Here is a 24,274-nt window from a genome sequence, read left to right on the forward strand (position 1 = left end):
CAGGACAGGGACACTCATGGGGCTGTCTGGGTTCGGTCACCTCAGGCCCAGACATCCTGCTGGCCTGCTTGCCAGGGTGGAGGCACCTCCCGACCTGTTTCTGGCAATGACCTGGACCCAAGGGTGCGCTGAGTGGGACCAGTGGGCACAGGCCCAGGTGAGGCCACCCAGGGACCCTGGGCCAGGCAGGGGAGGGAAGTGGCTTCCAGGGGGCTCAGGGACAGGTGGGGACAGCCCCTGACCTGGCATGAGCTTCTCGTGGAGAACTCGTTAAGGATCAGAAGCTTCTGAGAGTGACGTGAGCGGGTTGGGCTCTGACTGGAGCGGGGCGCCAGGAGCCTGAGCGGGGTCTGCAAGGCTCAGTCACATGGCCTGGCAGCCTGGCCTCTGGATGAGCACACTGCTCAGCCAACTCACGAGTCCCTCTTGCAGGGCCCAGGGCCGTCTGGCAGCTCCGCGTCAGGTGACGAGCAGTGGGTGAGGGTCTTGGGCCCAGTGCGGGTGCCTGCTTCAGGCCAGGGCATCACCCACGTCTCTGAGCTGCCGCCTGGCGTGTGGCCACACACCCTGACCTGTAGGTGCTGCCTGATGCCAGCTGTTGTCACAGGATGTCTGCGTCTGGAGGGACTCTGGACGTGCCTGGCGGGTACCTGTTCAGCCAGGCCTCCAGCCACAGGAAAGCATGGCTGAAGCATGTGTGGGGTGGGTGCTCCCTGCTACCCACCCAGGGATGCTGGGGGTCCCAGCACGGCTGTGGGATGCAGAGGCTGTGAGTCCTCAGCACAGCCCTGGGGGACAGGTCACTCTCATGTCTTATTATCCACCTCCCCGGCGAGCCCAGGGCCTTGGGGACAGCACCCCCGAGGGCTGGAGGAGTCCGGGCGGTGGGAGGGTGAGGCAGGGGAGGGGTGGGCTGGCCCCAGCATTGGCAGCTCGCCTCACATCCCTGCACAACCTGCAGCCATAAGGGGAGGAGAGCAGGACGTCCTGGGGGTAATTGTAGGTTACATGAAACAACCAAGGAATTAAAGTCATATTTTCATTGCACCATAAAAACATGCCAAGGCGCAGGAGGCGGCCCTGGGCCCAGGCGGAGAGCACCTGGCTTGTGGGGTTCTGGCCCCTCCCTGCGCCCTCCGTGGGGAGGGGTGGGGGCTGGGCCGGGCCGGGGAGCAACTTTGGAGCCAGGCAGGCCTGATGGACGCCCAGGACAGGACCCCCTGCGGCCCAGCTCAGGTGTGAGACCAGAGAGCACGTGGGAACCTCCGCGAACGCGGGGCGCGGGCAGGGGGGCCTGGGTCCACGAGGCCTGCCCCGCTGGAGCCCCCAGGGCAGGGTGCACTGGGATGGGGCCAGGCCCACTGCGGCCCTGCGGCTTGCGAAGGGGCTAGGCCCCCGCCCGTGACCGCGCTGGGGGGCGGGGGCGCAGCTCAGCCCCGCGCTGGGGAGGGGCCTCCAACAGGCGGCGCCCCAGGGTTGGCCCGAGCACCGTGGGGGGCTCTGCTCTGTCCTCCACGGCCACACCAACCACGCCAACCGGCCCGGACGAGGGTGCCACAGGCACAGCTGGAGCAAGGCCGCCCAGCTGGGAAAGGGCCTGCGGGGCATCGAGGTGAGGCGGCCGCCCGGCTGCGTCACGCGGAGTCACTGGAAGAGGTGAGGCCGCCTGCGTGCCTCGCCGGCCCCACGCGGTCAGCCCGGCGCCCATGGCCCCGCCCACCCCGAGGCGGCGGAGGCCCCGCCCACCGTCGGGGCCCCTCCCACGGCACCGCCCGCCGGGCCTTTAACGGTCCGCTACTCTAGCCGGAGACCCGGCCCTCGGCGTCTCGCTCGGGTGTCTAAGGCGGTCGCGCGCGCTTCACGCGAGCCTATCCAGGCGCAAAGACATTCCTTTGTTCGCTATAAGCAGGGTCCCACCCAGGGCTCCCGGGCGGCAGACTGAATGATGTTTTCTTAGGGAAGACACGAGATTAACCGCTGCTAAAGCCCCAGCACAATGCAGGGCCCTGCCTGGCCTGTCAGCGCCGTCTCTCCGCCTGACTGACAGGTGCCGGGGGCCTCGCTCCCCGTCGGCCTCCGCGCGCGGGATTAAGCCTGAGCCCAGCCGACAAGCTGGCTGGGGCCCTAGGGGAGCGAGCCGCTCGGGGGACGGGGCTTCAGCGCCGGCCACCGCCTGTCACCGGCCACGCCGCTGGCGGGTGGCTCTGCACAGAGCCCGTGTTCCCGCGAGGGCGGCGAGGTCCCCCGTGGCGGGGCTGCTGGGGGCCTCCGACCCCACCCTCCCCCACCCCACCGGCTGGGGACCCCCGACCCCGCCGTCCCCCATCCCAGCAGCCCACTGCCCCCATCCACACGCCGCCACCCCTGAGCCCACGGCGGGGAGGTGGGCCTGTGGAAGACATCACAGGCCGGGCATGCTTCCGGAAAACAGCCTCTTTATTTACGCCAGGTAATGCCAGGGGCTCAGACATGGGCAGCCCGCAGGGGGTTTCCGCACAGGTCCTCATCATCTGGCAGGGTCCGGGGTGTGCGGTGCCGGCCTGGGCCATCCTTGCCGGGCGCTCGGGCGTCAGTCCAGTGTCCTGCCCAAGGTGGGGGTCAGTGTGGGGCAGCCCGCGTCCCCACACCCCACCCCACACGAAGGGCCCCTGGGGGGTCGGATGAGAGAGCAGGCGAGGGCGGCCCTGCCCGATCAGGTGGGGGCATCGTTGTTAGAAATGCCGAGTCGATGAGGCTCCTCAGAAGCTGTCATAGGGCTTTGTGAAGGCACCAGTGTCTGAATGCCCAGGAGAGGCCAGGGCCTGGCCCACTAACCTTTGGCCTGAGAGCATCTTATGGGCACTCACTGCTCTGTCCACAGGCCCCTGGGGCCCTGGGGACCCCAACCCAGGAGGAGGTGAAGGCCGGGGGAAGCCCCTCCGGCTGACAGGTGGAAAGGCCCAGACCACAGGCACCCCGTTGACCAGAGGCAAGGGGGGGTTTCCTCAAGAAGAGGCTCAGGACCAATGGCACACCAGGGCTTCTGGCCGCCTACCTGGTGGCTTTGCCAAGCCTAACAGAACGAGACTGTGTGTCCACTTTCTGAGCAGAGGGAAAGGACCTGGTGGCTCTGGGCTTGGCAGGCAGAAGGGAGATCACTGAGTTTCCCCACCCTGTGTCCCCGCCCCACCCCCCAGAATAGGTGCTGTGGGTGCACCCGGCCTCCAGACACCCCTGCTCGTCAGCAGCCCGGCCGGGGTCTGGAGTGGCCTCCCTCCCTTCTCAGCCGTTTCTCCGGGGTCACCTGCAGCTGGAGAGCAGTGGGCGGTGCACCCAGCCCCCTCAAACACAGGACCAGCCCCGCACGCACACCTGGTCACCGGGGCAGCAGTGGGCCGAGCACCCGGGCTTTGGATGGCCGCCTAGCCTCAGCAGCCGGTCACTGTGGGGTCCAGGCCGGAGCGCTTGGAGATGCGGAGCTTGGCCACCTCCTCCGCACAGGTGGGGTGGATGCCCACTGTCCGCATCACCTGCAGGTAGGAGGCCCTACACCTGCACGGCGGGATGGGGGTGGGGGATGAGTTAGTCCAGGGAGGCATGTTTGCCCCCACCCCCCCACCACTTCCGAGAAATCTCTGATGGCAGGACTTGGGGGAGGGCCCCGAAGTCAGTCTCCTCACTGCCCTGCAGCCCCGGCCCCTACCCTCTTCTCCAGCCGGCAGCCAGGAACACCTGCCAACTCCACCTCCCACCCGCCCGGCCAGGCCCCCTGCTGCCCCCAGGAGCACACGGCCCTAAGTGAGTCCAGCCCGCTCCCCTCTGCCCTCCTGTGTCTGAAAGCCCTTGCCAGCTGCCCAGCCCCTTCACTCCCAGAAACCCAGCCCCGAAGGAGCGGCCACAGCACGGGCCCTGGGACCCCGCCATGCACAGCCTGCATCCGGGGCTGGCTCCAGGGGACATGTGCTCGCTGGGTGGCCCTCCCAGTACATGCGATGCCAAGCTGCTCCCGACCGCCTGGGCACTCATTCTGAGCAGAGAAGACCCACAGGGACCCCTTGGCTGGTCGAGGACCACAAGCCTGTCCTAGAGATGAACATGACCACGCTTCGGGTGACTGGACCCGCCCCATCGGGTGGACGCTCTCTGAAAACACCACCCCACGGACAAGCGGTCTGAAGCAGCAGACTCAACAGCCGAGCAGCCTGCGAGTGGCGTATCGGCCGACATTCCTGCGGACTCACTTGATCCCCAGGGCAAATCCCTGAGTAACTTCGCCTGCGTTGGGGCCAAGGAAGTGCAGGCCCAGCACCAGCTGAGGGGGCTCCCGCAGACACACCATCTGAAAGGCACATGGTCAGCGGGGGCGGCGGGGCCTGTGCGCCCAGGCCCCCGGGGGGATGCTCACCTTTATGTAGCACTGAGATGCATCCCGCTGGGGGACCGTGAACTCTAGTGGCTTATAGAACGCGTGGTAAACCTGGGCGGCAAGACAAGGATTCCCGGGTCACTGACTGCAGCACAGCAAGCCCCAGGGCCTCCTCGAGTGGGTCAGGCTGTGGGCGCGGTGGGGGAGCCACAACCACCCACTGGGCCTGCAGGCTGTGATCCGGGCTGAGGACAAGGCCCCGCTGGCCTGCAGGCGCCCGCCCCCCTGGGCACGGCAGCCTGTGGACAGACCGTCTCCCAGCAGGCCCGAGACTCTGGAGAACTGCGGCAGTGAGGCAGGCTGCCCTCTGACCTGCCCCAGAGCCCGGGGCTCAGAGCAGGCCCAGGCACCACCCAGGCGGACACTGCCCAGACTGGGCGCTGGAGGGGGCCCAGCTGCCCGTCCCGTTTCCCCAGCCCCCAGTGCTCTCCAGGCCCTCACTCCAGCCGGCAGGGGGGCAACCACAGCCCCCACCGACTGCGGGACAAAGGCTTTCAGCGCCCGAGAAGGGCCGACAGCGTGGTCAGGGCTGCGGCCGCGTAAAAAATGAGCAAGGTGCTCACATGTGCTGCACAGCCATTATTAATTAATGCAGCTTCAGAGAATATTGTTCTAACGGAGACAGAATTGAAAAGAAAACAAACAAAGGGCATTTGGCCATTCAACATTGTGAAACATAAAACAACATCACGGAATGCCACGGACACATGTCCCAGGGCCCTTGTGATGAATTAAACAAAAATAGCAAATAAAGCACAGTTGATGGAGGACGGGGCAGGCCCTGGAGCCCAGGGCTCCCTCCCAGAGGGAAGCCAGCCGCACTGGTGGCCTCGTGGGGTCTGGTGCCTCCCGGCCCACCTGCAAGCTCCTCGGGGCACGCGCTGCGGCCAAAGCAGACCCCAGAGGCACCCGTCTGGTGACCAAGCCCTCCTCCGGGGTGACGCCCACACTGGGCTGGCAGAGGCCCGTGAGGACCAGAAGTGGGCAGGAGGGCAGGGGGGGAGGCGGGTAGAGGGCAGAAGGAGACTTTCCAGACAGTGGTAGACATGCTCGCCACTGAGAGGGCCACTGCTCCAAGGCCCCCTGGTCCCTGCCATGCCTACTGACACCCCCAGCCCGTCGCAGCCATCACGCGGGGCCCCATGCTGCCCTGCTGAGCCTCAGGCCCTGGGAAGCAAGGCTCCGATATTCCCGCCGGCCCTCCGGCCTCTGTGAGGGCAGCCATCACTGGGGTGGGGGCCACACAGGCCTGCATGCTACGCCCCCCCGGGGCCCACACTCACCTCCACGTGCTCCTCGCCATGGCGAGCCACAGCCGCCTCCTCTGACAGCCCCACGCAGCCATACTCCAGGGGGGTGAAGACGGTCGTGGGGACCTGGAGGGCAGGCCCCCATCAGGCAGGCCCCCGGGGGTCCAGGGCAAAGATCCCCCAGGGACACCAAGAGTGTCCAGTCACATGTGCACGCTTGCACACACGCACACACACACAAGCCCCCAGAACGAGCTGCAGCCTCACACAGGCTAGACATGGCTCTGGAGAGCAGAGGCACTCACGTTGTCGTAGTCCATCAGGTCTGAGGTCCGGCCGCTCAGCCGCTGGGCCAGGAGCCTCCCGGCCATGATGGCCGTGGGCGTCAGCTCCGGCCGCCCCTGGAAGCAGGGAGCATGGGTTACTACAGCTTGGCCCACGGTGGGGGCGCCGCCTTCGCAGTGGGGCCTCTGCCTTCCAGAGACCCCCAGATGCGGGTTGCCTCCTACTCTCGCGTGCTCCCCTCCGACGCACCCTAGAGAGCTGCCAGTCTCCCTGGAAGAGGGGGTGGGGTGCTATCGAGCCCAGCCATGCCAGCCACGCTGGCCACAGCAGCGGCACCTCCCACATCCACTGGGGGTTTCTCTCAGGGCCCTGCTTCATGCCAGTGCTCTTGGAGAGTGTTCCCACAGCAAAGCCCAAGCGAGACCCGCCGCCATTCACTAGTTCCCATTGACTGGGGTTCGGGCTAAGACAGGCCCAAGGAGCACCCAAGGGCCCCGACATGCAGCTGGTCCAGCACGCTGAGCCCAAGACAGAGCCTGGATCGGACCGCGTTCTGCAGAGGCCCCTGCCCCAGGTGTCCTGCCATGGAGCAGAGCTGGCACAGCCCCGTGTCCCCATGCGTGTCAGCCTGAGACTAGGGGCTAATCCCCCACAGCAGCAGGAAACGCCGATGTCCGACACTCTGGAAATGACAGGGATTGGCAACGAGAGAGCACCCCACCAGCCTGACCAATGCACACGTGGCCCACACAGCACACACGTCTCCCCGAACCGCAGCCGAGCCCTGGGGGTGAGCGCTTCTGACTGCTCAGAGGGACTTTAGTCGTGACTGTCTTAATTAACGGTCTTCCCAGGTGGCTCAGCGGTAAAGAACCCGCCTGCCAATGCAGGAGATGCAGGAGACACAGGTTTAGTCCCCAGGTCAGGAAGATCCGGAGGAGAAAGTGGCAACCCACTCCAGTATTCTTGCCTGGGGAATCCAATGGACAGAGGAACCTGGCGGGCTGCAGCCCATGGGGTCGCAAAGAGTCGGACATGGCTTAGCAACTGGGCACACACACACGTTTTAACACACAGCACTGCCTAAGCAGCCAGGTCCCAGGGCGCCGAGCATGCGTGAGCCTCGTCCACAGCAGTGGGCTGATGAGGTGGCCAGGGTCAGAGGGACGAGGAGCAGTGGGCGCTGGCTGTACCTCTGCCACGTCGCCGATGGCGTAGATGTGGGGGACAGAGGTGGCTTCCTGGGCATCAACAAGGATCTTCCCAGTGACGGGGTTTGTATGCACACCAGCCTTCTCCAAATTCAGACTTGAGGTTTCTGGAACTCGGCCTGAAGGACACAGAGCAAGGTGGAAGGTTTCCATTAGATTCCAGGTTTATTTAAAACCCTTCTCAGAACGTTCACTTAAGAATTGGTAAGACATCAAGCACTGACAGTGCCAAGGGCCTCAAACATGTGCACACGCATGCACGTGCGCACACATGCAAACACATACATGTTGCACAGGCACACTGTGCATGTGCATGCACGTGTGCATCCATGCAGTGAGCACACGGTATGCACGTGCACATATGCAGGGTGTACACACGCACACACATCTGCACAGAAAATGAAAGGACAGCGCAAGAACAGGAGGAGAGGGGGCAGATGAATGAGAAACCCTAAACACAGCGTATGATACAATTTTGGTTTTTTAAATTATACAGAGTTAATAGTCATACTTATTCAAAAAGTAAATCAAGCATGGAAAAAAAAATCCTGTAACTGGTGAACAACCAGAAACAAAGGGGCTTATTGGTTTTTTTGTCTAAATTATTTACTTTTTATTTTCAAAAATATTTACTTATTTGGCTGCACCAGGCCTTCTTTGTGGCATGTGGGGTATTTAGTTATGGCACACAACATCTCGGTTGTGGCACATGGGATTTAGTTACTTGACCAGGGATCGAACCTGTGTCCCCTGCATTGGCAGGTGGATGCTCAACCACTGGACTACCAGCAAAGTCCACAAAGTGGCCTGTGGTAACAGATAACTTGCTCAGGAGACCCCGGGGGCCCACCCTGGAACTGCACCTCCGCGGGTCACGTCTCAGCAAGTGAGATGCTAACAGGTCCTACGTGTCACTCCAAGAGGACGTTCAAGCCCCATAATGCTGACTTTGTGCTAGAGAGCCATGATTTCTTTCGAAAGTGCCTGGCTCTGACAACAGAAATGGTATAGAAGCAGCAGCTAAGTGCATGCCACATGCCCCCAGCCCCAGACCGGATCCCTAAGCCCCTCCCCGCTGGCGGGGCTGCGTTCCAAGGGCCAGGGACCCCAGGTCATGTGGTGGAGCGATGCAGGCGAAGGATCAGCTTGGCTACACACATGGCCCAACGGGGCCACACAGCTTCCGAGGCATCGGCCAAGTTGGAAAGTTGGAAGTTCCGGCAAGTCGGAAACTCCAGCCCATCCCTGCATGCACCCCTCGGTGGGGGCATTTCAGGGGCCCTCAGGTGGTCTCCCTGGACCGGGGCACCCCCCCGACACTCCTCTTGGGGCCCCTGCCCTCTACCTGCCAGGTTACCCCACCTGCCACAGGGCTACGTGTGCAGGACAGGCGGTGCCTCATGTCCCCAGCCCCTGGCAGGGACGTCACCCCAATGCCCGAGGAGGGTGAGCCGACCCAGAGAAAGCAGACGGTGCGCACGACCACGTCCTGCCCAGGGTCCAGGGCTGGCAGGCACAGTTGCCCATCCTGGCGGGCCATCAGCTTGTGGACTCCGCCCTTAGATAGAGGCTGGGAGGGGGCGCTGCTGGGTGGACACCCCACCACTGCCAGCCCATGTGCTCACAGCTCGGGGCCTCGTTCAGACGACAAGGCCTCTTCGAGTGGGGGTGGCAGTGGGGGGGCAGTGGGCGCCCCGTCTTCCCGGGGCCAGGCGGGGGATCTGGCAGCGGGAGGCTCAGCTTCAAAGGCACAGATCCCACGGCTCCCACGGCTCAGGCCCCCGGGGTCGGCAGGGGCTGGTGGAGCCGGGGAGGGGAGCCTTAAGTCTCCAGCTGCTCTCCCCGCGGGAAGTCAAAACACAGGCTCAGCTAAACCTCCTTCTCAGCGATGGCTCCGGCTCGGCCCCAGGGATCAAGGGTTGAGGGCTGGCGCCCTTCACAGCAGACTAGACACGGGCCCCACGAGGCCGGGAGGGCCCCGCCTCTGACCACACTGATGCTGGCGCTCCAGCCCTGATGGAAGCCCATGAGCCTGCATAGTGCGATGTGCCACCTGCAAACATCCTGCCCTGGGCCTAGGGGCCCAGCGGGCACCTGGGAGGGGGCCGGACCATGCTCCAGCAAGGAAGAAGTGGGCCCCATGGGCGGGGGGGGGGGGGGGCGTGTGCTAGGGGGGTCGCCAGTACTGGAGGCAGGGGCTCCTAGGTCAGCCCCGGGTTTCTTCCCAGGTCCTGGGCCCTGAGCCTCCCGGTGACGTTGGGCCGGGCCGACGAGCCGCAGGCAAGGCGGCAGCGCCCAGGCCAGGCACTCTGATGTGGCCATGCCGCCCCCAGCTCACCCTGCACCCCAGCCCGGCTGGTCGCAGGAAGTCAACAGCACTTCTTCCTGGGCCTGTGGTAACCATGGTAACTGCACACCTTGCAGAGGCTAGAAAACCACGTCTCAGGTCCCCGAGGACACAGAGATAAAGTTGAAGGCAGAAGCAGGAGATGGCGGCCACGCTGGCCCCCATGGTCCATTTCGAAGCCAGGATTTTATAGGATGCGCTGCCTATGTGAGCTGGGAAAGTACGTGGAATGTGTGAGCCAGGCCACGGGTTCAGAGAATAAGCGGCTGGATACCGCTGGGCGGCAGTGTAAGACGCACGGGCCCACACAGCAGGCTTCCAGGGCCAACAGCAGAGGAAGGGAGGCCCGAGACGGGTCAGGCAGGGTGGACGGGCCCCAGCCTTCGCCACACTGCCCCGTGTGCTCCGAGCCGGGGGTCACACTCCCCGGCCAACTGGCCTGGAGCCCCAGAGGCAGGCAGAGGTGGAGAACGGTGGGGCTGCTCAGACGCCCACTCAGACTGGGCTGGGCTTGAATGGCAGCAGTCACGCCATCCCCCACAGCCTCTCCAAGGGCAAGCAGTCCTCCCGTGACAGCTCACAGGGTGCCCTGTCCAGCCTGTGGGCCACCCACTCCTCGCCCCCGGTGCGGTTGGCAGCTGGTCCCTGGGGGAGGCCCTTCCGGGCGGGCGGCCCCCTCCCTCTGCACTCTGCTCCTTGTCAGGGTGGGGGGCTGGGAATGTTCAACGTGCGCTTCTTCAATGATTCATAAAACACAGTGTCCTTTGGCCACGTGTTAGTGAGCTGGGCTTCCTCCTGAGGATCACCGATCCGGCCCTTTTCATCCGTTTGTATGATCCTGAGAGCATCTTTCTTAGGACATGCATGACTTGCTGCCACGGTTACAACAGACGAGGGCGCTGAGACTCCAGTCACACACCCTGCCTTGGGGCTGCCCCCCTGCCTGCTGGCCAGAGTTCCTCAGGGGACCGTGTGACCCTCGCAGCTACCCAGCGCTGACCACCCAGGACAGAGCTCTTGGTGGGCTGGTCTGGGCCAGCCTCCCCTGGTGGTGCTGGGGGAACCACCTGCTGGTCGTTGCCACCTGCTTCGTGCACCCAGGGACACAGAGGAGCAGACACGCCCCGTCACAGGAAGACGGGCCTCCCTGCAATTTCATGCCTCCCTGGAGCACACGTGCTGATGTGCAGGGGATCGTGTAACGAGGGCAGATTCAGGGCCGGCAGGAGCCTGACAGGTGAGCGCGGGCTGCAGTCGGACAGACCTGGGAAGCCGCATGGGCAGGCCTGGGCGAGGCGCTGGGAGGCTGGGCAGGGGCCCAGGCTGGGGGCCTGGTCAGGCTGCGGTGGGGCCCCTGCCTGGAAGAACAGAGCCACACTCAGGTGTCCTGCTGCTGCAGCAGGACGCAGTTCCAGGGGCAGGCCGGGTGGCTCAGACCACCAGCACCTCCGCGGCCTCCAGGTGGCGGCCTTGGATGGAGGGGCCCTGGCCGCAGCCACAACCTCAGATCCCCGGGCCTGGCATAGTCTCCTCGGGCCCGCCTTCATCCTGGGCTGTGGTCCACGTGTGCACCAGCGTGGGGACGGCGCTCAGAGTGGCTTGGGGCCTTCAGGATGGGGGTCGGCCAGAGTGGGGAGGCTGGGACCCACGGGCTTGCTTCCCCCCACGCTAGAGGCGCCCACGTGACACAGGTGAATGGCAACGGCCTGCTGCAAAGGAAACGCCTGAAGAAAAAGCACCGACTTCAGGGGTTGACTGCCCACGGCGCCCCGCTGCTTCTGCCCGTGGGTGGGGCTCCTGTGGCCCGAGCCTTCGTCTACCCTGGACGTGTAGCCCTGCCTGGAGGCCGCCGATTCTGGGGTGGGGGGTGCTGGGGACTGTTTTTCCAAGGCCAAGGCACTCAGACCATTCTTAAAAACAAGAGGAAGTCACAGCAAAGCCAAGGGTCCCTGCTCAGAGGTGTCCACAGGGCTCACCAGTCCTGCTCTGCGCACCATCCCCTCCCCAGCTGGGATCCAGGCCACAAGTGGTTAACTGTGGCGGCCCGAGCCTGTGGGGCGGGCTGACTGTCTTCACTCAGCACAGTAATCGGCGCATCTGCAGACAGGAAATCCTCCTCCCCAGCTCCCGGCCTGTTATCTAAGACACCTGGTGTGAGCGGGTGATTCACAGACAAACAATGAGCCGGCCCCCTGCACAGCAATTAACTGCTTTAGCTGCTAATGTGCTTAATCCACCTCGTGGGGATCAAGGCCGCACCGCGCGGAAGAGGCTGGCAGGCTGCAGGCCAGGCCCACGCCGGCATCCGCGGGTGTCCACGGGCATGAGCCGCAGCCCACCCGTCTCATCCGTGACACATTGGATCCAGTGGGCGCCCGGGCAGACCAGGGTCTGCCAGCTCCTGGTGGGCATGGTGTTCGGACCCCCGGGACCACCCTTTATCGCACGCAAAAGTAATGCCCGGTTCCAGGCTCTCCAGGTAAAGGGCAGAGAATGTTCCGGTTGCTGAAATGGGACGAGGCTCCTGGATGTTTACAAAACCCGCCATGAGCTGCGCCCCGCCAGCACTTGCCCGCGGCCGGGAGGCGTGCCGGGAACCGCCGCAGCGCCTTGGGAAGCAAGGTCAGAGGCCAAGGACTGTGAAAAGCCCCCACCCCCGGCATCAATCACACCAGCAGACTGTCTGGGGGACGCTCGTTTTGAAAATACAGAAAACAAAACGGACTCCCGGTGGGGGAGGGCTCCTAGGGCCTCGCGTGCAGCCCACCAAGGCCATCTGGACACAGGGAGGACCCCGAGGGCCCGGGGGGTGCAGGCAAGGGGCCAGAGGCGAGGGGCCAGGCAGGAGGGGGGCGGCCACCTCGGCCTTTAGAACCGAGCTTAAAACCACGGCCGTCAGTTTGCCTCTCTGGGTCTGAACACTTCGACGATCCTTCACAGTGTTCATCAGAACAAACCCCCTTTAGGTCTACTCTCACGATTTGATCAAGAACATTTCCTCTGGTAATTTAGCGAATCTTGGCCAAGAGTTCGCTCTGGGGTGTCTCAGGTTTTTGCCTCATTCCTAAAACCTGCTCCCGTCAAGCTTCCACAGCCTGGCGCTGACTGCTCCGGGGTTTATTTCATTTTCTGATTTCCACCCATTCTCAGCATTTCAGAAACAGCAGGCTTCTCAGAAGTGCGGCCCCACCCCGGCCCCACCTCGGGGCACGTGGGGACCCGGGCAGCCTGGGTGGACAAGCATGCGGGACAGGCCCTCTGAGGGCTCGGTGGAAACGTCGAGAGCTGAGGAGCTGGATGTGGGGTCTGATGGGCACAGAGACTCAGAAGCCAGGCCCGGCGAGTCGGGGCATGAGAGGCCCGTGGGCTGGAAACACGGAGGGAAGACCCTGACTGTCTCTAGGTCTAACGTGCACACGGATGGGTTGGGAAAACAAGTTCCAAACGCACGGGCCACAGGCCCCAGGGCAGGACGGCGTCCAGGGAGGTAAGCCCAGCGCCCTCTGTTGGGGCAGGCCCACCTCCCACAGCTCTGGGCTCCGGGCTGTGCCCCCAGCGAGGGGAGGAGGCCTGTGGCCTCGCTCCTCCAGGCTAGCCATCCGCGGCCCTGCAGGAGCCCCCACGCCCTCCGCAGGGGCAGCCGGCTGCAGGAGGGGCCAAACCTGGGAGTGTGTCCCACACGGTCACCCGGGAGCTCTCTGTGTCGCCACCCAGGGGGCGCGAGGGACTGGGAGGGGTCCAGATGCCCCATGGCCGGGAAGGGGAGCCTGGGCCCCGTGGCACGCACATCCTCACCTATGGCCCAGAGCACGGTGTCAAAGGTGCCCACGTCCCTCCTGTCCGAGGCAAGGTCCACCCAGGTGACACGGAGTTGCTGGTCTGGGAGCTTTTCCACCCTCTCGGGGGCACAGCCCCGCAGGACCCGGGTGCCGTGGCTGGCCATGTGCTCGGTGACCAGTGAAGCCATTTGCTGCGGAGGGTGGAGAGGGTGCGGGGTGAGGCCCCGGTGCTGGGGGGAGGGTCAGCGCCGGGGCCGCGTGAAGGACCTGCCCGAGTGGGCCGTCCGGGGCGGGGGTGGGCCTCACGCCCCACTCCGGGGACCCTGCTCTCTGCAGAGCTGAGAACTAAGCCAGCAGAGCTTCTGGCACCCCCCACCCCCACGTCTGTGGGCCCAGGCCCTTGGGCTGGGTTGTGTGACCTCTGGACACTTCTTAGATGTTAATGAACCAAGTCTTCTCTAAAGGGTCTGAGACCCGCCCCTGCCCCCCGCCCCTGGCTCTGTCTGCCAGGTCCTGCCAGGCGCGGTGGCCAGGTAGCTGGGAGCAGACGTGGGCACCTCTCTGCCCCCCTTCTCATCCCTCCAGGCCTGTGTCTCTCAGGCCCTCTCTGCCTGTGTCCAGCCCGAGGCTCGAGGCTGTCCCTGGACGTGTGTGCCAGAGGTGTGCGCTTGGGCATGTCTGTCCAGGGGGGTGACAGGACCTCGGGGGGTGTATCGTCCCGGAGCCGCCCGCTGTGCAGACACCTGGTGTTCTGACAGTGACAACACAGACCTGGGCCTTAAAGCGACATCTCCTTGGAGGGACTGTGGCTTCAAAAGAAACTACACGTGCTCATTACGTGGGCACGTCCACCGTCAGCAAGGGTGCCCTGCTCCGGGGCCGCCCGCGTGGCAGACGGGGAGGTGGTGGGGACGTAGGGGCCGGCTCAGCGTCCTGTCCGTCCCATCTATGGTGGCCGGGCTGCTGTCACCCACGACAGTCACCCAGGGCCTTGCTCCCCGCCATGCTGGCCCTATAGAGACACGCCCCTCGGGCCCCAGGTGCTCAGCAAGGGAGCCGGGACGGCATGGCTGCCCACGCTCACCGGCCGCTGCCCTCCCAGCTGGGGACTGGCCGCTGTGCCCGCCCTGCACCCCGGTACCCGCTGTGGCCGCCGCGTGCTGACCCTTGCTGCCTCCCGCCAACAGGTGTTTATGTGGCCAACAGTCTCCTCGCTCAACTCAAGGGCTGGTTACTAAAGACTGAGACCTCGCTCCCAGCCCACACCTGCTCCTGCCCGGGCAGTGGGGTGGGCGAGCCCTCTCGCGACAGCAGGGGCCCGGGTGGGGGGGCCGACCCGGCGCTACCTGGTCGAAGGCCCGGAGGGGCACGCTGCGTATCATGATGGTGGTATCCAAGCCGAGCCCGGTGAGGAGGCCTGCACACTCCAGGGCCACGTCTGCCAGGTGGCTAAGGAGCGCTAACGATGGCAATGTCGGGGCCGGGCAGCAAGACCCCGCGCCCTGCTAGAAGCCCACCCCCACCCATCCCCACCAGCCCAGAGGAGGCTCCGGCCTGGCACCCATCTCAGACGCCCGTCGAGGGCCAGGCAGGGGCTCCACGCACGGGCACTTTCCACGCCCCCTGGAGGTTCACCCCAGGCCACATGGGGACGGTTGGGAGGCGGCGCCCGGACCTCATGTCTCTGTCTCCCCTGGAGTCGCCCCTCCTGGCCCCTCCCTGGCCCCCCATCTTACTGCTCCATCTGAAGGAACTGGCCACAGCGGGGCTGGTCTCCAGGGAGGACCACCTGCCTCACGGCTGTGTCCAGCTGCCCGGCCAGCGAGCGGCTTGGGAAGAGCCTCCAGGAAGCCCCAGACTCAGAGGTCAACCTCAGAGTGTCCCCTGAGCACAGAGGACAGAGCAGGCCTTTACAGGTCGCAGGGGGCAGCCCCCATGGGAGGGGCGAGGGCAGGGGCCGTGCCCGAGCGTCCACTCTCAGGATGGCGAGCAGAGCCGTCCGTCTGTCCATCACCCACATGCAGCAAAGGATACAGCTGGCTCCGACCACCAACCTGTTGGAGGGACGGACAGAGAGACATATGGGTCACAGGGGCTGCTGGCCGCGGGCAGCCCCTGGGGCTCCAAGGTCTGGGCCTCGTGCAGGCGTCCGGCAGCTGATGCACCACTACCGCTGGGTCACTGCCGTGAACTGTCCAACAGGCTGTCCCGAGGGACGACACCCACTCCCCAGGGCTCCTGCCACAGTGAAAGCCAGCCACCAGATCGGGAAACTGCCTGGTGGCGAGGAAGGGACCAGCGGGTCCGGGGACGGGCCTGTAGGCAGGACTGCCGTGGACCAAACCCAGGCGTTGCAAGCTTCTCCTTGACTCCCGAGGGCCTTCTGCCGAGGGTCCCACTGGACCCCTGACACCAGGCTGCAGACAACCAGGGAGGTGCCGGACATGGGCAGAAGGCTCCGGGGCCACAGAGGCCGGGTAGAGGACCCACGCCTGCCTGCCCTGCGTCCCGGCACACAGAGGCTGGGAGAGTCAGCACGGGCAGCAGGGAGGGGCCATGAGACCCAGCAGACCTCTCCTGTTACACACCCTGTGTGCACACACAGCTGAACATATGTAAACACACGCACACACACCTGAACATGCACACGTGCACAGAGCTGAACCTGACACAGACTCCCCGCCCAGGCAGCGTGTGGGTGGGCTTGTCAGATCACCCTCAGCCTTTGAAGGAGAAGAGGTGACGCGGGGGTGGATCAGCAGATGTCAGCTTGATCCCGGCAGGTACTAATGATATAATTCCATTTCAAACAGACACTCGTCCCGGGAGGACTGCCGCTGGCGCCCTGCGGGGAGCTGTTGGCACCCAGCTTCCTTGGGACGGGTCGGGGCTGGGGGCGTCCATGTGGGTGAGTGGAGAGAGCTCGGCATGTGCACACGCAGGCACGCGCACAAAGGGCACACACGCAGGCACGCGCACAAAGGGCACACACGCAGGCACACACACATGGGGCGCACGCGCAGGCACGCGCACACGCAGGCACGCGCACATGGGGCAAACACACAGGCACGCGCACATGGGGCAAACACACAGGCACGTGCACATGGGACGCACACACAGGCACGTGCATGGGGCGCACACGCAGGCACGCGCATCGGGGCGCACACGTAGGCACGCGCATCGGGGCGCACACGCAGGCACGCACATCGGGGCGCACACGCAGGCACACACACTCGGGGAGCACACGCAGGCATGCACACATGGGGCGCACGTGCAGGCACGCGCACATGGGGCAAACACACAGGCACGCGCACATGCAGGCACACACAGGCACATGCACATGGGACGCACACGCAGGCACGCGCACTCGGGGCGCACATGCAGGCACGCGCACACACAGGCACACACGCAGGCACGCGCACAAAGGGCACACACGCAGGCACACACACATGGGGCGCACGCGCAGGCACGCGCACACGCAGGCACGCGCACATGGGGCAAACACACAGGCACGCGCACACGCAGGCACACACAGGCACATGCACATGGGACGCACACACAGGCACGTGCATGGGGCGCACACGCAGGCACGCACATCGGGGCGCACACGCAGGCACGCGCATCGGGGCGCACACGCAGGCACGCGCATCGGGGCGCACACGCAGGCACGCGCACACGTCCGCGTGTGGGCACACACAACACAAGATGGCCTGCACTGCCTCCATCTGGATGTGAACAGGGAAGAGACAAGCCTTCCTTCAAGACAGAAACTGTGAGGCTTGGGCTGCCTTGAACATGCTGCCCCAATGCGAGAACCAATGAAGGGCATGTGTGTGGACCTTGTGGTGGTGGCCTGTGCCCCCGCCAGGGTGCCCACAGCTTGGGCGACTGAGCCGTGCAGGCCTGGGGAGTCCGCTGACCACCCGCCACACAGTCCCGCTATCCGAGTCTTCCTGCCTCTGCAGAGCAGACTCTGGTGTGGGGTCTGCAGCCTGAAGCCCCAGCCCAGCTCCAGGCAGAGCAGCAGCGTGGTCTCCTGATTTTGGCAAAGGCGTTTTTGCTTCCGGAGCCCCTGAGCATGCCCCCAAGCCCTGGGTGTCCCACTCCCCCCTCAAGGTCACGGGGCCCCACCCTCAGGCTGCTGGCTCCAAGCCGCCAACAGTGGGCGCACCAGGGGGCCACGTCCTTGACCAAGCGCCAGCGGGCGAAACCTCCCAGGGGGCGGGCGTGTGCTGGCGCCCACGGTCACCTTGGTCTCCTCAACGGGGTTGCTTTTCACTTCACCCCGGCCCCCAGTTCATCAAATAAGCAATTCGTTATCAAACAACAATTATCTGGAAAAGGCAGGATCCAAGGTCTTAGCCAGAGAACTCCCTTCAGACAGACTCGATGAGAAAACACTCAAACCAGGGCTGGACCCCAGCGCTGGGGGCCGGTGGGTACCGCGCTTCTGTTGGCGGGTCTGAGCTGCACGTGGGCTTTGCTGGCCCCCGAGCAGACCCTGGCCTGGGTGGGGGGCAGGCCCTGGGGGCGGGGCCCCATGGCTGCGTGTGTTCGGGAAGCCCCCCCGCGCGCCCCAGTGCCGCCAGCACAGCACGCCGAGGTGTAGCTGCCACAGGATTACCCACCACGGGCTGGCCGCCGCCTCGCGTCTGGAGGCAGAGGAAGTGGCAACAAAGCCCTCCCCAGGTGTGAAGTCCCGGCTTAGGGAGCTCTCCACCTGCCTCTCGGGTCTGAGGGCCCCAGTCCGCTCCCGGCGGGGCAGGGAGCACCCACACCTCACGAGGGGCCTGTGGCCACCCCGCCAGCGCAGGCAATGCTGGGGCTGTGTAGGCAGGAGCCCCGGGAGCAGCTGGACGTGGGCTGTCCAGAGGGTGCCCAGACCCCTGGGGCAAAGCAGGTGGGTCACCTGCGGAGGCTGCTGGCCGCCCCGTCTCACGCAGGTGACCCTGAAGATGGTCCACACAGGGAGGAGGGCGGACAGCCCCGGAGCCCACAGGCCGTGGGGAGCTGGCCAGCGGAGGCCCCGCAGCTGCAGGCCGAGGCAAATCTGGGCACACCGGGCACCCTACGGGCAGGCTGGCCTCCTGGATAGGCACTGGGGCACGGCCTGCCCACCTTCGAAAGGCCTCCAGGGCAGGGGCAGCCCTCAGGCCCATATTCATTTCAGCTCTGTTTTAAAGGCAAGTTAAAATAAACACCAGGAATATTTATAAGGCAAATAAATCTGGTAGAAACAGCCCCTCAGAGTGTGAGCCGAGGCCCCCAGCCCGGCCAGAGCTGATAAAATACAGAAATGCTACTGTCGGCCCTCGGGCTTATTTTGACTGCACACAGGAATGTAACGAGTAAACACTGCCTCCCGTATCACACTGTTACAACTTGCATTCACAGCTCGGCACAAAAGCTGCGTTTCACAGAAGCATCGTTCGGGGATGTATCTCCAGCTTAATTTTTAAAAAAAAACCATTTCCTCACATAAATCATGCTCAGAACGGAATGGGTGACTGATACGTTGCAAACACTTTTTTTCCTTAAACAATAACATACCTAGATTCCTTCTAAACGAAAGAGCTAAAAAAAAAAAAAGTCTTCTAAATGGTTTTTTTTTTCCCCCGAGGAAAATAAACACTTTCCTGACCTCAATATCTGGGGCTGTCTTCCCCGGCCGTGCATGCCGCGGCCCCAGCACGTGGTCAGCAGGGCGGCCGCGCGGGGCCCTGTGCCCGGACCTTGCTGTACCCCTGCCGTGCGAGCCGTGGGCAGCGAGGACCAGCAGACAGCGGCCCCTCTTGGCGGCTGGACTCGGCGTTCAAAAGGCAATGCGGAAATAACAAACGAAAGAAAACAGAACACGCAGGAACGAGGTCAATGAAAGCCCAAGATTCAGAAAGCACTGGCGCTGGCAGTGGGCAGACATGACCGAGCTGCAGCAGTGGCCTCGGCCAGGACACAGGCCCTGAGCCGCGAGCCAGCATCCAGGCAGCTGTGCCGTGAAGGCCGCCGGCACCACGGTCTCCACGGCCCCTCGCGGAGACGCTGGGGAAGCGCCTGCGTCACCCCCAGAAACCAACGCCCAAGAAAATGACGCGGGTCCAAAGCCTGGTGGACGGGACAGTGAATCAGGGCCAGAGTGGGACAGGGCCCCATTCAGAGGAGTTTCCAGGCCGACGGCAGGCGCTTGTGGTGGGTGCCTGGGGCCCCATCTTCACGCAGACGAGCTACAGACGCCTACCAAGGCCCTGGGACCCACAGGAAATCCAGGGCTTTTGTCAAAAACCATCTTGCTGGGTGGGGGGAGGCTCTCCTGAACATGCAATAAATCTAACAGCAATTAAGCGTAAAAGAGCCTAAGCCACACTTAAAAAACCCAAAACACTGGCTCCTTACTGGAGTTAAAAGACATGACAAGCCGACAAAATCTGCAATTGTAAACAACACGAGATTTTAGCTCTGACAGCAAAGCTGTGGGCAGATAAGAGAGAGGAGAGGCAGAGGGCAGTCCCAGGGCAGCGCGGCCCTGCTCACAGCCACACGCTTACAGACACACATGCTCACAGACACACTCTCACAGCCACTCGGACACACATGCTCACAGCCACATGCTCACAGCCACTCAGACACACACGCTCACAGCCACATGCTTACAGCCACACACGCTCACAGACACACTCTCACAGACACACACTCACAGCCACTCAGACACACATGCTCACAGCCACTCAGACACACACGCTCACAGCCACATGCTTAGAGCCACACGCTTACAGCCACACACGCTCACAGCCACACTCTCACAGACACACACTCACAGCCACTCAGACACACATGCTCACAGCCACTCAGACACACACGCTCACAGCCACATGCTTACAGCCACACACGCTCACAGACACACTCTCACAGACACACACTCACAGCCACTCAGACACACATGCTCACAGCCACACGCTCACAGCCACACGCTCAGTCACTCAGACACACATGCTCATAGCCACACGCTCACAGCCACTCAGACACACGCGCTCACAGAGACACACACACACACACTCAGACACACACAGAAACACACGCTCACAGTCACTCAGACACACATGCTCACAGACACATGCTCACAGCCACTCACACATGCTCACACACACGCTCACAGTCACTCAGACACACATGCTCACAGCCACACACACACACGCTCACAGACACATGCTCACAGCCACACGCTCACACTCAGACACACACACTCACAGACACATGCTCACAGTCGCTCAGACACACTCACAGCCACACACAGACACACACGCTCACACACACACAGACACACACACTCATAGACACATGCTCCCAGCCACTGAGACACACTCACAGCCACACACAGACACACATGCTCACACACGCTCACAGCCATTCAGACACACGCTCTCACACACACTCACACACACGCTCACAGACACACGCTCACAGACACACACAGACACACACACTCACAGCCACATGCTCACAGTCACTCAGACACATGTGCTCACAGACATACGCTCACAGACACACACAGACACACATGATCACAGCCACACGCTCAGAGCCACATGCTCACAGCCACACACACACATGCTCACAGATACTCAAACACACACACTCACAGACACACACAGACACACATGCTCACAGCCACATGCTCACAGCCACACACTCACACACACAGACACACACTCACAGTCACTCAGACACATGTATTCACAGCCACACAGACACACACGCTCACAGCCACTCAGACACACACGCTCACAGACACATGCTCACAGACACACACAGACACACATGCTCACAGTCACATGCTCACAGACAGACACATACTCACAGACACACATGCTCAGACACATGCATACTCAGACAAATACGCTCACAGCCACACACGCTCAGAGACATACACACACCCACAGCCACACATATACTCACAGCCACACTCTCAGTCACACACATACTCAAGCACACAAGCTCACAGCCACACACATACTCATAGACACGCTCACAGCCACACATGCTCACAGACACACATGCTCACAGACACACATGCTCAGATACACACACTCACAGACACACGCTCACAGACACACATGCTCACAGACACACACTCACAGACACACATGCTTACACACATTTACACACACACACTTACATAGACACACTCATCGGCACACATGTTCGATCACACATGCTCACAGACACACACACTCACAGACACATGCTTACAGACACACATACTTACACGGACACATTCACAGACACACACGCTCACACACACATGCTCACAGACATGCTTACATTCACACACACACTCGCACACTTCAGACACACACTCACACTCATTCAGCATGCTCAGATATATTCTCATAGGCACACTCACACGTTCATGCTCATAGACACACAGGCTCACAGACACATACATTCACTGACACACGCACTTACACAGATCCACAGTCTCACTGACACACACACACAAAGCCACACACATTCACACTCACAGCCACACATTCAAAACCCACACTCAGACACCCACATTCATTTTAAACAGCTAGTAAATACCAAGGATGACATAATAGCAAATGCGAAAGAAATCAGACCACATTTAACCTACTAGTCAGAGATAAAAGAATTAGCCCAGATACTATGGAGTAAACAGATAATGTGGTAAATGTGACATAAAATTAAATCCTACCTCCAGGTGGACGCGCCTGGCACAGCTGGAGCCTGTGGAGGTGGCTGCCGGGCGACCCGGGCTGCAGATGGGAGCGGCCGAGTGGCCCCGCCTGGCGGGGCAGGCCTGGTCCCTTCGGCCCACGAGACAACGCCCACCCGGGACCGCGGGTCTTGACTGGACACAGCCCCGGCCATGCACACGGCACGGGAGAAGCCAGGGATGGTCAGGACCCACAGGTCGGGCTTCCCTGCAGCCAGTCCAACCAGGGGAGAGAAAGGGGGCTGGGGGGTCTCAGGAGCCCCTCGCGAGGGGCTGCGCCTGGGCCTGCAAGGACGCCTTGTGAGGCCAGGACAGCGAAGACGTGCAGAGCGCACAGCCCGGCATGCACACACGCTCATGTGCTCACACACAGGCACACACACATGTTCACATGCACACACGTGTTCACACATGTTCACACCAGACACACACATGTGCTCTCACACAGGCACACGCTCACACACAGGCACACATGTTCACACAGGCATACACGCTCATGTGCTCACACATGCTCACACCGTCACGTACTCACACACCGGTGCACACAAACATGCTCACACACATGCTCGCACACAGGCACAAACACACATGTGTTTACACACATGCTCGCACACAGGCACACAGACCTGTTTGGACACAGGCGAACACGTGTTCACACATGCTCACACAGACCACACGCTCATATGTCCACAAACACACGCTCGCACACAGGCACACACACACACGTGCTCACACCTATGCTCGCACACAGGCACACACATGCTCACATACGGGCACACCGCCACAAACAGACCCCCGCACCTGGCAGGCCGCGGGCGGCAGGCCGCCCCAGCCTGGCGCTGTGACGGCTGAGCCTCTGCCGCCCCCTGGTGGCCAGTCTGGTCCTTGCGAACACAGGTCCCCAAGATACCAGGAGGCAGTGCCCAGAGCTGGACCCCAGGCTGGGAGCGAGCCGGGCCCCTGGGCCCTGCCGATCTCAGGGGCGCCCAAGACACTCGGGGGGCAGGTGAAAGCGGGACATCTGATCGGGGCTAGGCTCCCCCCAGTGGGCCCAAGGGCCGCGGGAATCCTGGTGAACATCAGGGCTGCAGACAACGGCCTGGAACACCGGCCGCAGGCCCGGCTTTCTGCCTTCCCTCGGTGAGAAGGAACACAGGCTACCCGCCTGCCCTGTGCACAGAGGAGTGGGCCCCGACACCCCTCAGGCCTTACGTTTTTCCAGGGGATTCCTTCAGCCAGAAGAGGTCATCGCTTGTGATCCCGTATTCCAAGGCACCTTCAATCTGTCTGGGAGAAGGGTCGACATGAGGCAGCGTCTCTGGCCGCTAGGGTGCCCACAGAGGACGCTGGCTCACAGACACGACTCGGCCAGAACCACCGCCCGTGTAGGGCTGCCCCTCTCCAGGAGCGGCTCTGGGATGGGGGCCGGGGGGCCGCAGCCTCTTCCTCCAGCTCTCCAGGATCCCCAGTTCAGGTCCCAGGGCTGGGGGCAGGAGGGGCAAGGCCAGGCGGGCTGGTCCCCAGGGTGCCGGGCTGAAGGCTGGGCGGTCCCCGAGGGACAGTGTGGTGGGCCCCGTGCCCAGGGGCCATGCAGGTCACGCCACGCCCCAGCAGGTGGGGGACGTGGGACGCGTGCCCTCCCCGTGGCCCTCGGGAGTCAGAAGCGCTGGAGAGAGGAAACGGATTCCAAACAGTTTACGGTTCCAATTGGCAAAAAAAAATAAAGTTTCATTAAGTTTGCTCAAGGGAGACCGAAAGGTCTGGGTAACACAGGGACCAGAACACAGGCAGACTTGGCCGGCAGAGAGGTGGGCGGCCAGCGAGTGGCCTCCCCAGGACCTGTGGCTCCCACACTGACCCCCAAAGCCCTTCAGGGGGCATCGGGGTGGGAGCAGACCAGTCCCCACGTGGGCAGCTGGGCAGCCGAGCTGATCGCTGGGTCCCGGGAGCCGACCATGGCCGTCAGGGACTTTGAATGCAGCCTTCACGGGCCCGGCTGTGGGGAAGGGTCACTGACGGTCACTGCTTGGGCCCTGCCTGTGTGGTCACTTGGACAAGGGCCTGCCCCCCTTCGGAGGGCTGTCCAGAGCCACCAGTCACAGCCGCCAGGTCCCCCGACCTGGAGGCGGCTCTTGCTGGGCGGACCACAGGGGTTGGGGTGGGGGCTCTGGGGACACTCACGTGTGTAGGGTACCGCGGCCGCCCTCCGGTGGCGATGACGATGTGCTCGGCCGAAAGCAGAGTCTGGGGAGAAACCGAGAAAGCC

General features: G+C 63.1%; 1 protein-coding gene and 1 long non-coding RNA gene across 4 annotated transcripts in view; one reads left to right on the forward strand and one right to left on the reverse strand.

Annotated features, from left to right (window-relative positions):
• Positions 1-2,311: 2,311 nt before the first annotated feature.
• LOC110143758 (uncharacterized) lies at positions 2,312-5,057 on the forward strand. The gene is made up of 2 exons (XR_011490822.1): positions 2,312-2,449; positions 3,177-5,057. It is a non-coding gene; the product is annotated as an uncharacterized lncRNA (long non-coding RNA).
• TXNRD2 (thioredoxin reductase 2) overlaps positions 2,419-24,274 on the reverse strand; it is a 28,813-nt gene continuing 6,957 nt past the window's right edge. For all 3 annotated transcript variants that reach the window (XM_070475785.1, XM_070475787.1, XM_070475786.1), the window contains exons 7-18: positions 24,190-24,252; positions 23,221-23,291; positions 15,312-15,331; positions 14,624-14,715; positions 13,294-13,468; positions 7,134-7,270; positions 5,961-6,056; positions 5,689-5,781; positions 4,385-4,456; positions 4,221-4,318; positions 3,352-3,531; positions 2,419-2,582 (exon numbers count right to left, since the gene is read on the reverse strand). In XM_070475785.1, coding sequence (XP_070331886.1) covers positions 3,408-3,531; positions 4,221-4,318; positions 4,385-4,456; positions 5,689-5,781; positions 5,961-6,056; positions 7,134-7,270; positions 13,294-13,468; positions 14,624-14,715; positions 15,312-15,331; positions 23,221-23,291; positions 24,190-24,252 — 1,041 coding nt within the window. In that variant the 3' untranslated portion in view covers positions 2,419-2,582; positions 3,352-3,407. The remainder of the gene's footprint in view (positions 2,583-3,351; positions 3,532-4,220; positions 4,319-4,384; positions 4,457-5,688; positions 5,782-5,960; positions 6,057-7,133; positions 7,271-13,293; positions 13,469-14,623; positions 14,716-15,311; positions 15,332-23,220; positions 23,292-24,189; positions 24,253-24,274) is intronic.

The sequence above is a fragment of the Odocoileus virginianus genome, chromosome 12 (assembly GCF_023699985.2).
Source record: "Odocoileus virginianus isolate 20LAN1187 ecotype Illinois chromosome 12, Ovbor_1.2, whole genome shotgun sequence".
Classification (NCBI taxonomy): domain Eukaryota; kingdom Metazoa; phylum Chordata; class Mammalia; order Artiodactyla; family Cervidae; genus Odocoileus; species Odocoileus virginianus.